The following is a 21949-nucleotide window of genomic DNA, read 5'->3' as shown; positions in this document are numbered from 1 at the left end:
ATGCCCATTGGCTACCAATCAAAGAATTTCTTTAAAAATTTCATTAATAACGTTTAAAACAATTCATTCAAAATCACCCCAATTCATTGATAAATATTTCATTCCATACAACCCATCCTGGACTCTTAGATCATCTGACTTCAAATTGCTTACAGTCCCCTCCTTTCGAATGATAGGAACAAAAAGGCATGACATTTTTTCAGTAGTAGCCCCACAACTTTGGAATACCCTATCAGCTTTCGTAAGGGAGGAGAGCAAACTTGGCCGTTTCAAGGGCCTACTTAAAGAGTCATCTATTCAAAGAAGCCTTCAACATATGATCTAATCATTCATATCATTCTTCAAATTCCCCCAAAGAAACAAATAGCAACGTTCCCTTTCCTTTTGTTTGTTCCTTATTGGCTTTCTTTCTTATACAACTTGTAGTTCTAACCCAGCTTCCTTATGTTTCATGCTCGTCTGTCATATACTGTCACCTATTAGTCGCCATTTATTTGATGTTGTTTCTCTTAAATTCTTTTTAATTCCCCTGTTAATGGCATTGTTTTTATCTTATTATAATTTTGTTTTTGTTTTCCCTATATATTTTAACTTGTATTTCACTTAGAAATTGGATAAGCGACAATCAAATCTGAATAAAAACTTAAAACTTGAAAAAAAAAACAACTAGAGTAGGATGAGATTCCAAGGTATGGAAAACGCATCTCTGGCGACTGGATGAGGAGCAGGTCTTAGGGAACAATATTGGGTACATTGAGCATTGGTTGCCGAAGCAAACAGATCTATCGTGGGTGTACCCCATTGGTGAGAAATGTTGCGCACTACCTCTGGGTGCAAAGTCCACTTGTGAAGATCTAGCTTGCAGATGAGGAAATCTGCAATGGTGTTCATTTTCCCTGGAATGTATACGGCTTTTATGTCTGTGAAAAGAGAAAGAGTGAGGGTCCATAGACTGTAAGCTTCTCTGCAAAGGGGTAGGGACCCTGAGTCTCCTTGTTTATTCAGGTAGAACATGGCCACTTGGTTGTCAGTTTGAATCAAGAGTCGTGTGTTGCGAATCCAAAGAGTGAATGCTCGAAGTGCAAAATAAATTGCACGAAGTTCAAGAAGATTGATATGAAAAAGGGTTTCTTTGTCCGACTATAGACCCTGAGTCTAGAGCAGGGGTGGTCAACTCCGGTCCTCGAGGGCCGGAATCCAGTCGGATTTTCAGGATTTCCCCAATGAATATGCATGAGATCTATTTGCATGCACTGCTTTCAATGCATATTTCATTGGGAAAATCCTGAAAAACCGACTGGATTCCAGCCCTTGAGGACTGGAGTTGCCAACCCCTGGTCTAGAGGGAGTTGAGATGTGCTCCCCACCCTTTTTTTTGAGGCATCTGTCATGATGGTGAGTAACGGTGGCTGAGAATGGAATGGACAGCCTTGTCTAAGGTACAGAGAGTGGATCCTCCAGGAAAGAGAGACCTTTACCTTGGTTGTCAAAGGAATTAGGATTGCCAAAGTTTGAGTGCTCCGAGTCCAGTTGAATTTGAGATGCCATTGGAGAGGGCGCATGTGGGACTAAAGCCAGGGATGCTGCCATGTGGCACAGGAGCCGCATAACTGTGCATGCTGGCAGCGTTGCAGATTGTGTCATGTGCTGCGCAAGTGCAATGATCGCCTGATACCGTTCTTCTGGTAGGAAAGCAAGCTCTGGCTAAGACTGTGTCCAACTGAGCTTCTATATACTTGAGATTGTGGGTCGGCTGAAGATTGGATTTTTCAAAATTGAAGATGAATCCCAGCTGTTGTAGAGAGTGCACTGTGGCTTAAATTGTAAGAAGCAACTGTTCCCTGGTATGTGCTACAAGGAGCCTGTCGTCCAGGTAAGGAAATACCATCTGGTGGTGTCTTCTGAGATCATCCACCACTACCGCTAGACACTTTGTGAATACATGCAGAGTGGAGGCCAGGCCGATGGGTAAAACTTTGTACATAATGCTTGTTTAGTAATTGAAATCTGAGAAATTTCCGATGGGAAGGATGAATTGAGATGAGAGTGTAAGCATCTTTGAGATCGAGGGTGGCTAATCAGGCATGTTGTCGAAGAAGAGGCAGAATTGCTGGAAGTGAAATAATGTGAAATTCTTCTCTTGAAAAAATATTCAAAGGACAAATATTCAAAATAGGACGGAGATCGTGAGTTTTCTTGGCAATGATGAAAAATCTTGAATAGAATCCCTGGTAACGTTGTTGTTCTGGGACTTCCTCTATGGCATTGTTTTGGAGTAATAGGGAAATTTCCTTTGTTAATTGCGGAATATGTTGATGCAGGACATTGGATGGAGGTGGAGGATGGGTTGAATGAAAATTGAGGAAGTACCCTTGAGAAAGTATCCCCAAGAGTCTGATGTGATGTTTAACCATGATGGGAAAAAACTGGATAGCCGCTCCCCCCTCCCCCCCAACTGGTAGCGGGTCAAAAAGTAGGAGTTTGCTTAAGTGAAGGAAGTTGTATAGTTGATGGTTGTTTACATTCCCTTGGATGTTGTTTTTGTGAAAAAGTAGACACTTGGGTCCTGAGAGGAGCCAATCTGGAATAAGGAGTATAGCATCTGCAAGGACAATACTGCTGATAAAACTGTTGATGGTATGATAAGCCATAAGATGTTTGAGACACTGGGAGTGGTCCGCCATGTGTGCGGAGAGCTCAAGCATGGCTGTAGAGCCCTCTGTAAGCTGCGATACTGTAGCCTTCACCTTTTCTCCAAACTATCACTTAGACAGGGAGCATCCGTCAATCTGTCATGTAGATCAGTCCTGAGGTCCGAAGCCTTGAGCCACGCTGTGCGACGTGCTGCAATAGCCACTGCAGAAACTCAGGTCATATCATAGGCGTCATAATTTGTTTTTATGAGATGAAATGTAGACTCCTTCAATGCTATAGAAGCACTATTAAAAAAAAAATTTTTTTTAAAGAGTGAAAACTGTGTCATAGAAGCCATAGAGCTCATTTGCTGCAGGGGCTCTTGAGTCAACTGAGGCATATAGGAACATTTCTGAGGTGGAGGATTTTCCATTTCAAGAGAGAGGGAGAATCTGCCCTTTTGGAAGATTATTTTATTTGAAATAAAAAGCAAATTGGTACCTGCAGTATCCAACCCTATTTGAATTGAGGACTGCAAGGCAGTTCCCGCAGGAGGCCTCTCTTGTAAAGGTTGAAACATTGAAGCAGTCGCGGGCTGCTTGTGTTGGCCTCACACTGCTTTCGATAGAGCCAGCAGATGAGGTGTTTGACATGCCCCCCTGAGGCCAGTTTTGTCTTCTTCCCGTTGGCCACTTGTGCCGTGTTATTTTTGCTCAACAGCAACTGTAGCGGCATTGTCATGCTTTCCTCCCCGGCTGTACCTTACATGGGCCCTGAGGGGAAGGGGCTGTGGATGATGTCTTCATGGCTGGCGAACTCCCTGATGCCGAAACTCGAAGTGCCGACTTTGAGGCTGTCCGTTCCATTATAAGCGTCTTCGAAGTCCTAGTGACCACTGAATTTGAAAACTGCAGGCACTCCGATACAACCAACGAAGGCAAATTAGCTGTGACAGGAGCAAAACAAAAACATAAAACTGGTGATTTTCTTCTCTTTTTTAATTGAGATGTTCTTGTTTGGCTTTTTTTAAAATCCAGTCACGGTTTAACTTGAAGTTAGAAAAAGAAGTATATTCTACTTTGTTTGGTTTTTTGTTTTTCTTTTTTTCCTGACTGAAGAGGCAAGGCAAGGAGAGAGCAACAACCTGCACGACCGACGGTTAAAGAAAAAACTAACAGTTGAAAGGCGGAGTCCCAGAGGCAAGGTAGTCTGGACATGCTCAGTAGAAAAAAAAAAAATAAATCTACTGATTCTAGGGGAGAGCACCCAGCATGCAGGCTCAGTCAGAGGACTTCACCGGCAAGTATGCCTGCATTACTACTGCTTGTCTCTGGAGAAAGAACTGATGTGAAAGTTATGAATATCACTACTTACAATATTTTATATTCGAGTCCATTAAGTCCCCTTTTTGTCTATTAAAACAATGGAATTCAGACATTCCCTATTAGCCTTCCCCAGGATTTCAGACCATATTCAGTATTTCATTTGTTAAGTGCACAGTTCCACTCTGCTTCACATCCTCAAGATATACATAATTCAAGTTAAGTACACTTAACTCTTTAAAAAAAAAAAAAAGAAAGAAAGAAAGATTGTAAACCGCTGAGATCTGCCTAGTGCAGTAATTATGGTATAGCAAATGTGAAATACTGTAAAGAAAAAAAATACCATGAGTATACTGGCTGAGGGTAGGGTCACTTCTGGGGGCCTGCAGTTTAAAATTCAGGTATCCAGCCAAATCTTTTACCCAGACAGATGGATTCTCAGGAAACATGTTCTGGCTCTTTTCCAATTCCTTCTGAAGCTCTGACAAATCAAGCTGTAGACAAAATGTTGAAGTCAACTGTTTACTAAAAAAATAGGACAAAATCATTTTTCAAACTTCTCCCCTATGAGGCTTCACTGTAAGAAGGTAGGTACCCAGAGCAAGCATTTCAAGCAAAACCATTATTCAGTGCCAAACTACATAAATCACTTAAAAGGGAAGATTAGGTACCTACCTTGATAATAATCTTTCTAGTAAATAGGCCCATCAATTCTCGAACACATGGGTTGTGTATCTCTGATTGCAAGATCTAGTGCAGGGATCTCAAAGTCCCTCCTTGAGGGCCGCAATCCAGTCTGGTTTTCAGGATTTCCACAATGAATATGCATGAGATCTATGTGCATGCACTGCTTTCAATGCATATTCATTGGGGAAATCCTGACAACCCGACTGGATTGCAGCCCTCAAGGAGGGACTTTGAAATCTCTGATCTAATGTAAGAAGCCTCATTTACATTTTTCTGCTCCACCTCCCATCACTCTGGGCTGTCCTCTAATTCCTCAATTCATATCAAAGCACATGGGCAGCCCTAGAGAAGAAACAGAGAGGGGTATGGGGACTCTCCCCAAGAAACAAGTCTTTCTGCTCATATTACAACATTTAACACGAAATAAACATGAATTCTATATAACTAGAGTTACCAGATGTCTGGGTTTCCCCAATCATGTCATCTTTTTGAGGACTCTGTTGGGAATCCAGGCTGCTTTTTAATTTTATAACTTTTGTCTGGAAAAACCAGACATCTAGTACCCCCTACAGAAGCTCGTGCACCTATCCCGAGTCCTCCACCCACCAGTGCTTGCTCACCCGGTGCTGCTAAATCAAGTCTTCAGGCCGTTAGCAGCATGACTGAAGTAAACGCGCTGCCTTCAGCGACCCAATAGCTCCTCCTCTGCTACTGCTTCCTGTCCCTGTATAGGTGGAAAGCAGCAGCAGTAAAAAAGCTGCTGGGTTGCCAATGGCAGCGTGTTTACTTCAGTCATGTTGCCAATGGCACAAACACTTACAGCAATCCTGGGTGAGCAAGCACCAGATCCTGGGGGGGATAGCATATTGGGGGAGGGGGTGGCGAGAGAGATGCTGGACTGTGGGAATGGGAAGAAAAGAGATGTCAGATCACTGGTTGGGGAAGGGGGAGGAAGAGAGAGATGCCAGACCACAAGGGGGAGGAGGAGAAATATCCCAGACCATAGGACGAGGAAAACAGATGCTGGACCATAGGAGAGGGAAAGAGAAGGAGAAGATGGTATATAGTAGTGGTCTCAATCTCAAACCCTTTGCAGGGTCACATTTTGGATTTGTAGGTACTTGAAGGGCTGCAGAAAAAGCACAGTTACTTACCGTAACAGGTGTTATCCAGGGACAGCAGGCAGATATTTTCACTGATAGGTGTCAGCACCGACGGAGCCCCAGTACGGACTCTTCAAGAACTTGAAAAGCTCTTGACGCCCGCACCGTGCATGCATGAGTGCCTTCCCGCCCGACATAGGCGCTTGGTCCCTCAGTTAAGATAAGGCAGCTAAGAAGTCAACCCAGGGAGGTGGGTGGGTTATGAGAATATCTGCCTGCTGTCCCTGGATAACACCTGTTACGGTAACTGTGCTTTATCCCAGGACAAGCAGGCAGCATATTCTCACTGATAGGTGACCTCCAAGCTAACAGAGATAGGTAGTGGGAGAGTTGGCCAAAGAAATACAATTGGAAAACATAATGGTTGAAGTGCCCATCCCATCTGGAGAGAAAAATCCAGACAATAGTGAGAAGTGAAGGAATGAACTGAGGACCAGGTGGCAGCTGTAGAGAATTCCTCAATAATGTAATTATAAGGAAAACAACAAAAACTGCCAGAACTCGAACTTAGGGACTGGAACACGATATCCCCGTGCCAGGCCAGTCTGAGTAAAGAAGAACAAGAGAGAGGCAATCAGCCAAGTGAAAATCGTTCCCATGAATATAGGATAGCCAAACTGAGTTGAATCAAAAGAAAAGGCTGGAATAAAATCACTGTAGCTCCGACCTGTGTAACAAAGAGGACAAAAAAAAACAAAAACCCGCTTGTAGGACAAAACATATAAAGCCAGGATCCTCGTAGGGAAAAACGAGGTGCAGGAAACAACACAGACAGAAGAACTGGCTGAGCGAAATGAAAATAATAAAAAGGTACTGTGGGCATGAACACAGAATCACCTTGGCTTGATGAAAGACTGATAAGGATGAAGTTGCTAGCAGGGCAGGAACACTCACCAATCCCCCTGGAAGAGGTGAGAGATATAAGGAAAAACCATTTTCCAGGTAATAAACTCAAGTGGAGATGACGCCATTGATACAAATGGTAGCATCAACAACCAGGAAAGAACCACAGGAATAGTCCAGACGACAGAAGAAGGAATGAGGTGTGGTTACACACATGAAAAAACCCCTGTCATGAGCCTGGGAACCAGAGAAGAAATCAGAAAGAGGTTGCTCCTCGACAGATCAAAGGAAAAAATGCAATAGCATTAAAAAGAAGTCTGAGAGCTATAGACTCGAGACTAGAATCAAACAAAGAAAAAATACCACCGGTTAGGAAGGTGGAAACAGGCAGAGAAAAAGACGCCAGGAAAGAAAACGAAACCACTTTTGATATCAACAAGGGCGAGTGGCTGTTGTCCTGGCAGAAATCAACAAACAGGCTGAAAAAGACATAAATGAAACAGACGCAGCCCCAGAAAAAACCCAAAGAAGATTGGAAGAAATCAAAGAGTCCTGAGTTGGAGTGAACCGAGCATGAAAATGAGAAGAAGAAAGGGATCTCAAAATTTGAGTGGATGAAGAAGGGAGAACCCATGTTGACTGGGTCACCATGCATCATGGTGATAACAGCTCTCATGAGCTTGATGAAAAAGCCCACAGGAGAAGAAGCGAAGGGAATGCATATAAAAATATGCTCGCCCAATCTAGGAGAAAAAGAACCGTTGCCAGATGAAGAAAAATCCTGGAGTAAAAGGATTAAAGAATCCTGCTGAAATTGGCTGCTAGAAAATTCAGCTCCCCATGAATAGCAGTAAGAGCAGATGGCTAATCGCCTCCAAGGTCACAAAAACAGGGCCTCCTGACGTAACAGGAGAGAGCCCTAGACTCCTTGCTCAATTACATGTAGTGTAAAACCCTGAATTGACTGTGAAAGGAAAGAGGCCTTGAGGACAGAGTAGATGATAAAAATCATGAGATCCTAAAAATATCATTAGAAAAAATTAAGAAAAAACTGGGGAAAATCCGATGCCTGGCAGTCGAAAGATCCTGAGGCTTGAGGAGTAGTGGCTCGTGGCCAGAAGGGGGTGCTGGTTATGGGACGCTAATGGGAATGGATGTCAGACCATGATAGTGCAGTATTTTTTGTGGAAGTTTTTCTACAAAAGCGCCAGTTTTTCGTATGATTCTGGGTAATTCTAGTTAGACAAACATCTGTGTCAGTTAAGGACCATGCCCAAATAGAAGCGTACAGAAAAACAGGTGAATAAAAATTTAAATATAATGTAGCTAAGGCCAGAGAAAAAAAAACACACTAAGGATTAATATAAGGGAAAGCATAATAATATCTTTTTATGTACTTTGCTGTTGAGCCAAATCATGGTGGAAATCATGATTACATGATTACATGGAATCCATTTTGGGCCAGTGAATAGTATTCTGTCTTCTTTGTCCAGAGTTTTCCCGCTCCCAGCAGCGTGGTGTTAATTAATACCACATGTGCTTGCTGTAGACTGGCTAGGAAGATCACGTGTCCTAAACTAAGATATAAAATGCATGAAGTATGAATGGCCAAGACATGAATGAAATTATGAATGTTTGGGGCCCCTGAATGTGATATGTGGTGATATAAATGGTTTATAAAAAGAACACTAAGGAAAAATCCTGAGCACAACATCTGGAAATAATTAGAATCAGAGACTGTTGCTTCAGTCTTAAGCATAGGAAGGGGGGGGCATTGGAAGCCCACGCTTAGCACTGTGAATTATAAATATTTAATAAATATAAAATAAAATAAAAAGGTCACCAAACAACAAGCATGGTTAACCAATGAAGTTAAAAAGGTGATAGGAGACAAGAAAAAATCTTTCAGGACATGGATAAAGGATAAAACCGAGGAAAATTGGAAAGAGCACAAGAAGCATCAAAAAGAATGTCACTGCGGGGTCAGAACAGCAAAGAAAGAGTACAAAGAGAGACTTGTCAAGGAGGCACGGAATGTTAAACCATTCTTTCAATATGTGAAAGGAAAACAACTGGCGAGGGAGGAGGTGGGACCCCTGGATGAGGGAGACAGGAAGAGAGTGGTAAAGGAGGAAAAGGAGGTGGCGGACAGATTAAATACGTTCTTCTTGTCGGTCTTCACAAAAGAGGACACACCCAACGTGCCGGAACCAGAAAAATTCTTCAAGGGGGATCAAGAGGAAAAATTATCGTGCATGGAGGTAAGCCTCAAAGACGTACTCAAACAGATAGATAGATTAAAAACTGACATATCTCCGGGCTCAGATGGAATCCACCCGAGAATACTAAAAGAGCTTAGAGACGAAATAGCTGAGTTACTACAGCAGATTTGCAACCTATCCTTGAAAACAGGGATAAATCCCGGAAGACTGGAGGATAGCGAATGTTACATCTGTCTTCAAGAAAGGATCCAGAGGCACCCCGGGGAATTATAGACCGGTCAGCTTAACCTCAGTTCCGGGGAAGATGGCCAAATCATTAATCAAGGACAGTATCAATGAGAATATAGAAAAAAAATAAGTTGGTGAGAACAAGCCAGCATGGTTTCTGTAGTGGAAGATCATGCCAAACGAACCTACTGCACTTCTTTGAGGGGATAAGTGAACAATTGGACAAAGGTGACCCCACAGACATAGTATACCTGGACTTCCAGAAAGCCTTCGACAAGGTACCTCACGAGCGCCTACTAAGGAAACTGTGGAACCACAGGTTGGAAGGGGACATACACAGATGGATCAGAAACTGGTTAGCAGACAGGAAACAAGAAGGTAGGAGTAAAGGGACATTATTCTGACTGGAAAGGGGTCACGAGTGGCGTCCCGCAAGGGTCATTGCTGGGACCACTGCTGTTCAATATATTTATTAATGACCTGGAAACAGGGACGAGGTACGAAGTTATAAAATTTGCGGACGAAACAAACTCTCCGGTAAGGTTAGATCTGTTGAGGAATGTAAAGAACTTCAAAGAGACCTGAAAAAAAACTGAGTGAGTGGGCAAATAAATGGCAGATGAGCTTCAATCTAGAGAAATGTAAAGTCATGCACATAGGGAAAGTAAACCCGATGTACAACTACACGATGGGGGAGATGATATTGGGGGAAGGCAACCTAGAAAAGGACTTAGGGGTTTTGGTGGATAAAACAATTAAACCGATGGCACAATGCGCAGCGGCCTCAAAAAAGGCGAACAGAATGTTGGGCATTATCAAAAAAGGTATCACTACCAGAACCAAGGAGGTTATCCTCCCGCTGTATAGGGCGATGGTGCGACCGCATCTGGAGTACTACGTTCAATACTGGTCGCCGTACCTTAAGAAGGATATGGCGATACTCAAGAGGGTCCAGAGAAGAGCAACAAAAATGATAAAGGGCATGGAAAACCTTTCATATGCTGAGAGGCTGGAGAAGCTGGGGCTCTTTTCCCTGGAAAAGCGAAGACTTAGAGGGGATATGATAGAAACTTACAAGATCATGAAGAGTATAGAGAAGGTAGAGAGGGACAGATTCTTCAGACTCGCGGGGGCAACAAAAACTAGAGGGCACTCAAAAAAATTGAAGGGAAACAGATTCAGAACAAATGCTAGGAAGTTCTTCTTCACTCAGAGGGTGGTGGACACCTGGAATGTGCTTCCAGAAGAGGTGGTACAGCAGAGTATGATTTTGGGTTTCAAAATGGGATTGGACGAGTTCCTGAAGGAAAAGGGGATTGAAGGGTACAATTAGAGGGTTACTATACAGTACAAAATGCTTTAGAGTAATAGATCACTTACAGGTCATTGACCTGGGGGGCCACCGCGGGAGCGGACTGCTGGGCATGATGGACCTATGGTCTGACTCGGCAGAGATGATGCTTATGTTCTTACCATAACAGGTGTTATCCAGGGACAGCAGGCAGCTATTCTCAACATGGGGATGACATTATCCACAGAGCCCGGATGCGGACAGCTTCGCAAGCAAATTTGCTTGAAGAACTTTAGAAAGTTTGCGACTGCCGCACCATAGGACACGCATCTCCTCAGTTCAGATCAGAGAAGCCAACCAGGGGAGAGTTGTGAGAATAGCTGCCTGCTGTCCCTGGATAACACCTGTTACGGTAAGTAACTGTGCTTCATCCCAGGACAAGCAGGCAGCCTATTCTCATCATGTGGGACCTCCAAGCTAATGGATTTTGTTAAAGAATTTGCACTTATATATACTTTTTTGGAGCACAATTGGAGTGAGAGCACATGATAATTTGGAAACGAACCAGCAGTACTGACATGATTGAGACTTTTTAAACTTCTCGCACTCCAAACCGGAAGTTGATGACAGAATATTTCCATCAAGATAAGTGCTACTTCTACACAATATTTAATCCTATAAATTTGGTCAACAGATTTACAACAACAACTTTAGTGAAGTGCGAGGTAGGCAGGTGGGTGCGATGATATCTGGATGTAACATCTTTAGAAAACACTACTGCTGTGTTTAGATGGTGTTTTAAACTGAGCACTCATAATATTATATCTATTCATAACATCTAATTTATGGTATTCAATTACATATATCTACAACATGGTTTTAAAGAACAAATGATTTTTGCTTTTCATTGAATTCTTATGCACTTTTATTGTTTTTTGTGAATTCAATTTACATATAGTTTTTCCTCCTAAGATATTTTTGTTTTCGACCTCCAAGCTAACCAAAATGGGATGGTGGGAGTGTTGGCACTACAGGAGAATAAATTTTGTAACACTGCCTGGCCGAAATGGCCATCCCGTCTGGAAAAAGCATCCAGACAATAATGAGGTGAAGGTATGAACCGAAGACCAAGGAAAGCTACTGATGCCGCCATGGCTCTGACTTTATGGGCTGTAACTCGACTCTGTAGATGCAGTCTAACCTGAGCATAGCAGAAAAAGATGCAAGCAGCTAAACAGTTGGAGATGGTGCGCTTGGAAATTAGATGTCCCAACTTGTTTCGATCAAAGGAGACAAAAAGTTGAGGTGCAGATCTGTATGGCTTTGTGCGATGCATTGCAAGTAGAAATCCAAAGCACGCTTACAGTCCAGAATATGAAGAGCTGTTTCTCCAGGATGAGAATGAGGTTTTTGGAAAAAACACTGGAAGTACAATGGATTGGTTGAGATGAAATTCCGAAACCACTTTAGGTAAGAATTTAGAATGAGTACGGAGGACCACCTTGTCATGATGGAATACTGTGAAAAGTAGGTCTGCAACTAAAGATTGTAGCTCGCTGCCCCTGAGAGCAGACGTGAGAGCAATGAGAAAAATCACTTTCCAAGTGAGATATTTAAGATGAGTCGAATCCATTGGTTCAAAAGAAGGATTCATCAATTGAGCAACAACAACATTGAAATCCCAAACCACTGGAGAAGATTTGAGAGGTGGTTTGACATTGAAAAGACCTTTCATAAATCTGGAAACCACAGGATGAGAAGAAAGGGTTTTCCCTTCGATAGGCTGATGAAAAGCAGCAATTGCACTGAGATGGACTCGAATGGATGTGGATTTGAGGCCTGATTGAAACAAATGCAACAGGTAATCCAAACTGAAGTCAAGGAGGTAGATTGAGGTGCACCAAGCAGAAAATCTAGTCCATTTCTGATTATAGCATTGTCTAGTGGTAGGCTTCCTAGAAGCCTCTAAAATGTCCTGTACAGATTGAGAAAACTGTAGAGTGGCAGTTAGGTTGAGAGGTACCAAGCTGTCAGGTATAGAGACTGCAGGTTGGGATGAAGTAGAAACCCCTGACTCTGTGTAAGCAGAGAGGGAAAAACTGGTAAAAGTAGTGGCTCCCTGCTGCTGAATTGAAGTAAAAGGGAGAACCAAGGTTGCCTGGGCCACCGAGGAGCTATCAGAATCATGGTGGAATGTTCATGTTTCAGTTTTGACAAGTGTCTTGAGTATGAGAGAGAATGGAGGGAACGCATAGAGAAATTGATTCGTCCATTCCAGGAGAAAAGCATCTGCCTCCAGTCGGTGAGGGGAGTATATCCTGGAGCAGAACTGAAGCAGTTTGTTGTTGTGGGGAGACACAAAGAGATCTATATGAGGAGTTCCCCACTGAGAAAAAAATGTGATGAAGAGGCGAGGAATTCAGTGTCCATTTGTGAGATTGCAGAAGACGACTCAATTTGTCCGCCATACAGTTTGTCTCTCCGTGAATGTAGACAGCTTTCAGGAAGGTGTTTTGAAGGATTGCCCAATTCCAAACCTTCAGAACTTCCTAGCAAAGAGGGAGAGATCCTGTTCCTCCCTGCTTGTAGACATAGTACATGGCGACTTGATTGCATGTCTGAATGAGGACTACCTGGTAGTGAAGAAGATGCTGAAAAGCTTTGAGAGCATTGAAGATTGCTCCGAGTTCCAAATGATTGATGTAACACTGACGATCCGTGCTGGACCAATGGCCTTGAGTACGTAGACCATCAAGCTTAGGTCGAAGCATCTGTCGTGAGGACCTTCTGATGAGGGGGTGTTTGAAACAGAAAACCTTTGGAGAGATTGAAAGAGAGCATCCACCAGTGGAGAGACTGTCTCAAGGAAGGAGTCATTCTTTTGTGTTGCGAGAGTAGGTCGAAAGCCTGAGCTCACTGAGATGCCAGGGTCCACTGAGAGATTCTGAGGTGAAGTCTGGCAAAAGGAGTCACGTGAACGGTAGAAGCCATGTGACCTAGAAGAACCATCATGTATCTTGCTGAAATCGAAGAGAGGAAAGACACTTTGTGACAGAGCTGAAGAGCATTCTGACGTTGACGAGGAAGGAATGCTCTGAGTTGTACAGTGTTCAAGACAGCTCCGATGAACTCTAGAGTTTGAGAGGACTGCAGCTGGGATTTGGGAGAGTTTATGTCGACCCCCAAACTTTGAAGGAACCAAATAGTCCGTTGGGTCGCTACAAGAACCTCTTGAGATGTTGAATCTTTGATGAGCCAGTCGTCCTGCAGGGAACACCTGTAGACCATGGTTCCGCAGAGCTGCTGCTACTACAACTAGGCACTCTTACAGATGATGCCAGGCCGATGGGTAGCATTCTGTATTGGGAATGCAGATTTCTCATCTGAAATCTGAGGAACTGAAGAGAGGCTGGATGAATGGGAATGTGAGTGTAAGCCTCCTTGAGATCTAGAGAACATAACTAATTGTTCTGATCCAGAAGGGGATATAAGGATGCCAGAGACAACATTCGGAATTTTTCTTTGACTAAAAATTTGTTCAGCGCTCTAAGGTCCAAGATAAGGCAGAGATCGCCTGTCTTCTTCGGAACTAGGAAGTAACGGGAGTAAAAACCCTGCTCTGCTGTTCCAAGGAACTTCCTTGATGGCACAGAGACAAAGCAGAGCTTGAGCTTCCTGGAGAAGAAGGGTGGTCTGCAATGAACTGGAAGGATACTCTCTTGGAGGAAGATCTGGTGGAATCTGGAGGAAACGAAGAGAGTATACTTCCTTGAGGATAGACAGCACCCAGAGGTCTGATATAATGATCTCCCAGCGGTGGTAAAAATGATGGCGACGACCTCCAATGGGAAGGGGAGAGGACAGAGGCAGAATGATGAAGGTTATGCTCTGTATTAAATGGCCTTAGACGCAGCAGGAATCTGAGGTTTTTGCTGCTTTTGCTACTGCTGTTGTGGTTGTTTCTTAGAAGGCGCTCATGTATAAGGAGCTGCTCTCTGTGGAAAACGCATCTGGTAAGATGGAAGAGACCTGAAGCCTTTAGAGGTAGAAGGCTTAGGTCGAATGATGGAAGCAAATGATTTCTCATGTTCAGACAACCATTGAGTAGCTGCCTGAAGGAGTCATCAAACAATTCACTTCCCTGACAAGGGATGTTGGCCAGACGATCTTGAAGATTGGGGTCCATGTCTACAGTATGGAGCTAGGCAAGCCGACACTTTGCCACTGAGAAGGTCATGACCCTCAAGGAAAGTTCGAATGCATCAGAATGGAAGTCAAATGCTGTTACTCTGGAAGTCGATGTTGAGGAATATACCTGGGAGAAAAATAAAATAAAAAATCAGGTAGGGCGTCAACCAAATGCTTGAAATAAGTAAAAACAAAATGGTAATTCAAAACTCTAGTTGCCATAAGAGAATTTTGATACAATCGATGACCAAATTTGTCCATTGTCCTGCCCTCTCTTCCAGGAGTGACAGTGGCATAAACTTTGGCAGGATTGGTCCTTTTCAGAGAAGACTCCAGAAGAAGGGACTGATGGGATAACTAAGATTTCACGAAGCCTTGTAACGAGATTCCAGCTTCCCTGGAACAGCAGGAATGAAATAAGGTCTGAGAAATTTGTCTATTAATGGGTAAGTTGAGACTCCGCACGAGGACGAAACATATTAATTTCCTCTAAATACTCCATAAAGTACTTGGAATCAGAGTGGAACGTAGAAAAAGACACCTGATTCGAGGAAGGGTGGCTTCGAGGGGAAGAAGGTGACCTCGAGGCACCTCGCAAAGCAAAAAACGAAGGTGAAGCCTCTCTGGAGTACTAATACCCGAGGTTGAATATTCAGGTACAGATGACTCACTGAGAGAATGGATAGAATCCCTCATAGGAGAAGAACCATAGTGGTAAGGCACAGCAGGTGGTGTCCTCGACTTCGGAGTTGGAGGCCTCGAAGAGCCTCTAGGCCTGGAGGAGCGAGGCCTGTCTCGAGAAGAGGACCTGGGCCTCGATGGGTATCTCGACTGATGTGGAGAAATGTGCCTCGAGCCAGGCAGGTCCCACTGAGAGGAACGTCAAGGAGTCCTCGCCCTATGCCTCGAAAAGGGCAGTGCCTTATGTGAGGAAGGAAGGCTGGAGATCGAAGTTGAGACACCAAAAAGGACTGAACTCCTTGTGTCGAGGTATCGAGGCATTGGCAAGGACTCGGCTCCTTGTACAGAGTGCTTAGGCTCCAGAGAAGACACTCGCAAAGACTTGACTTCTTGCATTGAGTGTATAGTATCTTCTTGAGGCACTCCCAAGAACTCGACTCCTTGTGATACTGCCGAGTGCTCAGGCTGGGCTGCAGGAAGCAGAGTCGAGGCAGTGTATGTTTGGCAAATATATTAGCAAACTCCTGAGGCATAATGGTCTGGATCATAGCCTGCAAATGTGAAACCGAGACTTAATCTGGTACATTTGGTGTGGCTGTGGTCTCTGAGGAAGAGGAGGAAGAATGACGCTTCGATTTGGAGACATGCTTCTTGGGCAGCTTAAGAACCACTGCTGGAACAGACTGCTGCGCTACCTGACCTGAGGAAGACAGCGAGGAAAGCGGCTCCTCAGGAGAAGACTTAGCAGATTTGCTCGAGGTCAAGGACTTCCCAAATGAGGAAGGTTTGATTAAAGTCGAGGGAGAAGGCTAGAGCCCCGTAGAAGAGTTGCCCGGAGATGAAGTCAAGACCGGGGTTTAGTGGATCCATATCGACGAAGATTTTCTCCACCTGAACTCGAAGTTTAATGTCGAGGTTGAAGGGTAGCACAATGGTACACGATCCTTGAATCTGTGACTGGCTGGGGCATAGACTGAAAAATAGCCACGGAGAACTCGAAACCTGTAGGCTGAGGCCACGAGGCAGGCTCCGCCAACACAAAGAAAAGAAATTCAAAAATTTTAAATAAATAAATAAAAACGCACAAATAACACAGCAACCCTGTCTTAAAAAGAACACAAGCTGTGGTAAGAAGGCACGAAGTAGACTAAGTCTAGCGCAGAGCGTCAAAATAGGACTTCTCAGCTCCACGGAAAACTGAGGAGACACTTGCCCTGCATCAGGCAGGAAGACACTCATGAACTTTCTAAAGTCTGCTTGCGAAGCTGTCCACATCCAGGCTCCATGGATGATGTCACCCACATGTTGAGAACACTCTGCCTGCTTGTCCTGGGATAATACTGTATATACGCAGACTTTAGAAAATCCCTGAAAACTCGACTGTTTAACAAATTCTAAATTCCCATACCCAACTCTTCCTCGCCATGACCCTTCCACCTCGCCCCCTAATTCCAAGGCCCAAAACTAATTATACTTTCCACCTTGAACCTCATGTACTGACATAATATATCTTTATTGTAACCCACCTGCACCCCATGTACTGACAAAACGTATCTTTATTGTAACCCATGTACTGACTAAATGTATCTTTATGGTAACCCACCTGTATCCCTAACACTGACAAAATGCACCTTGATAGTAAACCACTTGTATTGTAACCCACTTGCATCCCATGTACTGACTAAACGTATCTTTATTGTAACCCACTTGTATCCCATGTACTGACAAAATGAATCTTTAATGTAAACCACTTGCATCCCATGTACTGACTAAACGTATCTTTATTGTAAACTGTTTCTATCCCATGTACTGACAAAATGAATCTTTAATGTAAACCACTTGCATCCCATGTACTGACTAAACGTATCTTTATTGTAAACTGTTTCTATCCCATGTACTGACAAAATGAATCTTTATTGTAAACCGCTTCGAACTTCACGGTATAGCGGTATATAAGAAATAAAATTATTATTATTATAAATAGATTTTGGGTGAAAACAGCCCAAAGATGGGGGTCTCGGTTTATATTCGGGTCCCTCCCGAACCTGTTGCAGGCCTCTGCCGGGCCTGGACGAAACCTGGTGGTCCAGCAGTGACCGTATCCTGTCTCCTGTCCCAGCCGATTCTAATAATTTTTACCTCACTCCTGCACCTTTAGTAATCCCTGGTGGTCTAGTGGTGAACCGCGGCAGGAGCAACATTCCTTCACTCCTGCCCGTGCAGAACCACTAGCTGATGGGCTGTCATGAGTTTTGTGGCAGCCAATCAGCTAGTGGCTCTGCGTGGGCATGAGTGAAGGAAGGTCATTCCTGCCGCAGTTCACCACCAGGGATACTATAAGGTATGCGGGGGAGACAGGAGGGAGGTAAAAGTTATTAGAATCGGCTGTGACAGGAGGCGGGAGGGATCCCTCCTGTCCCAGCCACCTATGGACCACCAGGTCTCAAGGTAGGCCCATGGAGGGATGCAAATCATCAGAAGGGAGGGGTGGGCTGGGTTTTAGCAGCGAGGGAGTGGGAACAGGGTGCAGAGTTTGGCAGGGCAAGGCACTTGAATATTAAACACCTCCCTGGTTTATATTTAAGTCAATCTTTTTCCTCCATTTTTTTTTGGTGGGGGGGGGGAAAGGTTGCCTCAGTTTACATTTGAGTATATACGGTAAACAGAAACTCAATTGCCTAATGCACAAGCTGCTGCACAATCCTTAAAAATTATAATAGTATAAAACTCTAATATATAAAAAGAAAAAGCATTTCATACTAACTGCCTTCAAAGCATCCTCTAAACTTCGAAATTTTCCTTGTTTTGGAACTGCATCTCCAGCAGATAACTTCTTGGCTTGTTTTCCTGCATTCTGTTTCTTCTGCTGTGGTTGCTGCTGCTCAGATGCCAATACTGGAGGCACCTGCTCTTTGGTTTGTTTCTTTACAGGTTTCTCAAACCCCAATTCATAGATCGTAGCAGATGGTTTAATAAGTGCTGCAATTGGAGAAAACAAAAATGCATTGTGAGTTTCATAAGAACAAGCTTTAAGCATTAGAGTTAAACATTATTTTCGTCCTGTTTATCCTTAAACTTATGATTTTTCTTTTCCAAGACATTGTTAACAGTATTTTATATTTCTAAATATTTGTTCACAAACATCCTATTATGTGTTTTTTTCCCCCTAAGAGATGGTTTCAAATCCTAGCTTGATTATCAAACCTGAAATCAAAAGCATTATTTTAAACAGCATATTGATTAACTTATATACTGATTTTGGCAGCATTGCTTATTTCTGATCTGAGGAAGAACGGGTTACCGTTGAAAGCTTAATCATAAACTACATTAAGTTAGTTCAATAAAATGTTTTTGTTTTATTTTGACATATTGTCTTGGTATAGAAACGGTTTTTAAAAAGTTTTCTGAATCCGAGATAGTGGTAACAAGGTCATAGTATAAATGGAAATTTGACACATTTTTTGATATTGGTGATCCAGACACAATTGTTTTAGCCGATATTTGCCAATCTGCCAAAATCAGGTCATGGTCATGAGCATAGACAACAATTTCAGGAGCTGACACCATTTGAGGCCTCCCAGACCTTGCTTTGTCTTCGGTCTCAAAATCTCCACGCTGAAACTTTGTACACCATCTCTTCACTGTGGAGTATGAGAGGCATTTTGTTACTCACAGGAGGATTCTCTAACACTTGTGCTAAAATCCAACGGGCCACTGTCGCAGCTGTACATGTAACGATTTGAAAAATACAAGTCATTCGCTAAAAACTGCATATGCAAATGAGATTTGCGGAGAGGGTCACCAAATTTATGTAGGATGAGTTGCTGGGGGGCACAATTGTTTGATTGAAAGGAGGAGTGGGCAGTGGCAGAAAAGAGTGGGCATCCCTCCTGCCAATCTTCAATTCAGGGAAGGGAGGAGGGGAGTCTGATCTCTCAAACCTTACTTTCCTGTCAGTGCCTGAGCCAAGCAGAGCGCTCAGGCACTGATCGGAAAGTAAGGCTACAACAGCTCAGACCCTGCCGGAAACATTTGCCCAAAAATGTGGTACAACCAGGTTAGGGAATCACCCGGCGAAGATAGAAAATCGCCTGGAGCACTCATTTTAATATTAATGACCTTGCTTACTATGGCAGAGTCAGAGACAGAAATGAAGCTCGAGAAAGACCACAGTATGCTGTTCTGATAATCAGCAGGTAAAATACTGCCCTGCTAAACCGGATGGAAAAGATTTAGCAGGTTAAGTTCCGAGAATCTTCCTGTCAGTGTTTGAATCATACATTTATACAGTGGTGTACCTAGGGTATGTGGCACCCGGGGCCCATCATTTTTTGACACCCCCTCCCCACCATGTAAAAAAATATTTTTTGTAATAACCATGAAACGGAATAAATGGTCATAATAGAAACAGGCAGTGAAAATTTTCTTTTATTGAACCTCATATATGTAACCATTATTCCAAACATAACATAACATAAATTATGTCTAAATTGTCATGACATTAGAAGTACATATAGAGTAGTTGCAGGTGATGCTTGGGACAGTTCTGATTGTGTTAGTTCGGTTTTATGTGTTTTTTGAATAGAAGGGTTTTTATTTCTTTTTTGAAGGTTTTGTAGCTTGTGGTCAATAGGTTGTAGAGTTGGGGGTCGAGTGCTGCAGCTCGAATGGCTAGGAGGTTGTCAAACAGTTTTTTTCTTTTGACGTTTTTGGTTGGAGGGTGTGTGAATGGTGCGCGAGTTCTCCTATGTCTGTTTGAAGTGGATTGAATTATTTAGTTGAAGAAATTAGTTACCCCCTCATCCCACACACATTAATTCTCTTCCATTTTTGTTCCCATTATAAAAAATACTGATAAGTTCCCAGAAAAAAAATACATTAAAATAAGAAGTGAAAAAAAAGGCCCCTACAGATGAGAACATAACATAAGAATAGCCTAACTGGGTCAGACCAATGGTCCATCATGCCCAGTAGCCCATTCTCATAGTAGCCAATCCAGGTCACTAGTACCTGGTCAAAACCCAAAAAGTAGCAACATTCCATGCTACCGATCCAGGGCAAGCAGACACTTCCCCCATGTCTTAATAACAGACTATGGACTTTTCCTCCAGAAATTTGTCCAAACGTTTCTTAAAACCAGCTACGCTATCTGCTTTTACCATAACTTCTGGCCACTTCATTTCTAAGCTTAGATCTTTCCTTCCAAACAGAGACCTTGCTAGATGTCAAATACAGCACAACTTCACACGGACTTAGCTGTGCAGGAAATGTGAATCTCCTCATACACCCATCATATATTGCAAAAATGTGCAAAGTCTGTTTTTTTCTTTTGATCACTACATAGCCTAATGCCATACAAGCAGTGCTGTTACAAACATATTCTGAAGGACAATGCTAAGGTTAACAAAGTTTCCTTCCTTGGACCACAAGGAGATACTGACAAACCACTGGAAAAGATCCCAAAACAACTATCCAGGCACAACACCCAAAGACCCACTCAGTGTGTGAACCAGTTGAATGGAGTGGACTAACTGGGGGGACTGGAAATGGGCCCAGAGTTTGCTCAGCAGAATTTCCCAGACCACCTCTTCCTCTCAACACATTGACACGCTGCCACCACCACCACCAGGAACACCTCACCGGGGTAGGCCAGCAATGCTTATAAACTTTATAAAACACATTATTATATTTTCTTATAAAGCACATATTTTAACTGAACTCTCTGACATCCTCAGCCTTTCCATTCACAAAAATAGAAGGAAGAAAAGTTCCCATTTCCTGCTGTCTCATGTCCCCGGCCTATACAATATTTTTCTTCTGCAGACCCTTCAAAAGTCTGACCAAATCTTCGTTTCACTTGCATTATAAAGTACTGAGGATGCCATCTCTCCCCAATCCCAGGTCCTAAAGTCTAAGACAGTAGCGCAAACTAGTGCTGCCCGATCCAGGGAAAAAAAAAATTTCGATTCGATTCAGCCTATTGAATTGGTTTTTTGATTTGATTTTCCTGCCCAATTGGGTGTTTTTTCAAACATCCTAATGGGTTTATTTTATAGTTTTTTTCACCCCCCTTTGGCTTCTCCTAACCACACTGGACTTTTCCTATCTCTGTTAAATCCTAGCTCACATTTGCAATCTAACACTAGCTCTGGCAGGATACACATTTCAAATCTGACATATTGTAATCACAAAACAGAAAATAAAATTAGTTTTTCTACCTTTTGTTGTCTGGTTATTTTTCAAATCTTTTTGGTCCAAGGCTCCGATTGTCTTCTGATAACTTGCTTGCCAGGGTCTCCTTCTTTCTGCATGCTAACCATCCATCTGCCATCTCTGTCCTCCCCTTCCATTTCCCTTCCCTCCCCAGGAGGTCTGGCATCTTTCCTTTTTTTCATCTCCCTCCACAGATCCACCTTTTCTTAACTACCCTTTCATCCAGCATCTATCCCTCCTTCCCCACCACCCCAGGGTCCACCATCTCTCCTTTTCTTTTCCCAACTACCCTCCTATCCAATATCTCTATCCCCCCCTCCACACCATCCCCTGTGTCCAACTTCTCTCCCTTTCTGTTCCTTCCCTCCCTAAATCCCATGGTCCATCATCTCTCTCCCTCTCCTCTATTTTCAGACCCATTATTTCTTCCCCCCCAAAGTCCGGCATATGCACGTCTCTTTGAACCCCCCCTTCCCT

General features: G+C 43.2%; 1 protein-coding gene across 3 annotated transcripts in view; it reads right to left on the bottom strand.

Moving 5' to 3' along the window:
- The window catches only part of TMEM214 (transmembrane protein 214), a 268669-nt gene that overhangs the window by 227298 nt on the left and 19422 nt on the right, over positions 1 to 21949 (bottom strand). For all 3 annotated transcript variants that reach the window (XM_033938430.1, XM_033938429.1, XM_033938428.1), the window contains exons 2-3: positions 18024 to 18238; positions 4300 to 4450 (exon numbers count right to left, since the gene is read on the bottom strand). In XM_033938430.1, the coding sequence (XP_033794321.1) occupies positions 4300 to 4405 (106 nt within the window). In that variant the 5' untranslated portion in view covers positions 4406 to 4450; positions 18024 to 18238. The remainder of the gene's footprint in view (positions 1 to 4299; positions 4451 to 18023; positions 18239 to 21949) is intronic.

The sequence above is a fragment of the Geotrypetes seraphini genome, chromosome 3 (assembly GCF_902459505.1).
Source record: "Geotrypetes seraphini chromosome 3, aGeoSer1.1, whole genome shotgun sequence".
NCBI lineage: Eukaryota > Metazoa > Chordata > Amphibia > Gymnophiona > Dermophiidae > Geotrypetes > Geotrypetes seraphini.
Note: the sequence above shows the minus strand (reverse complement) of the source record. Positions and strands in the feature narration are given on the sequence as shown.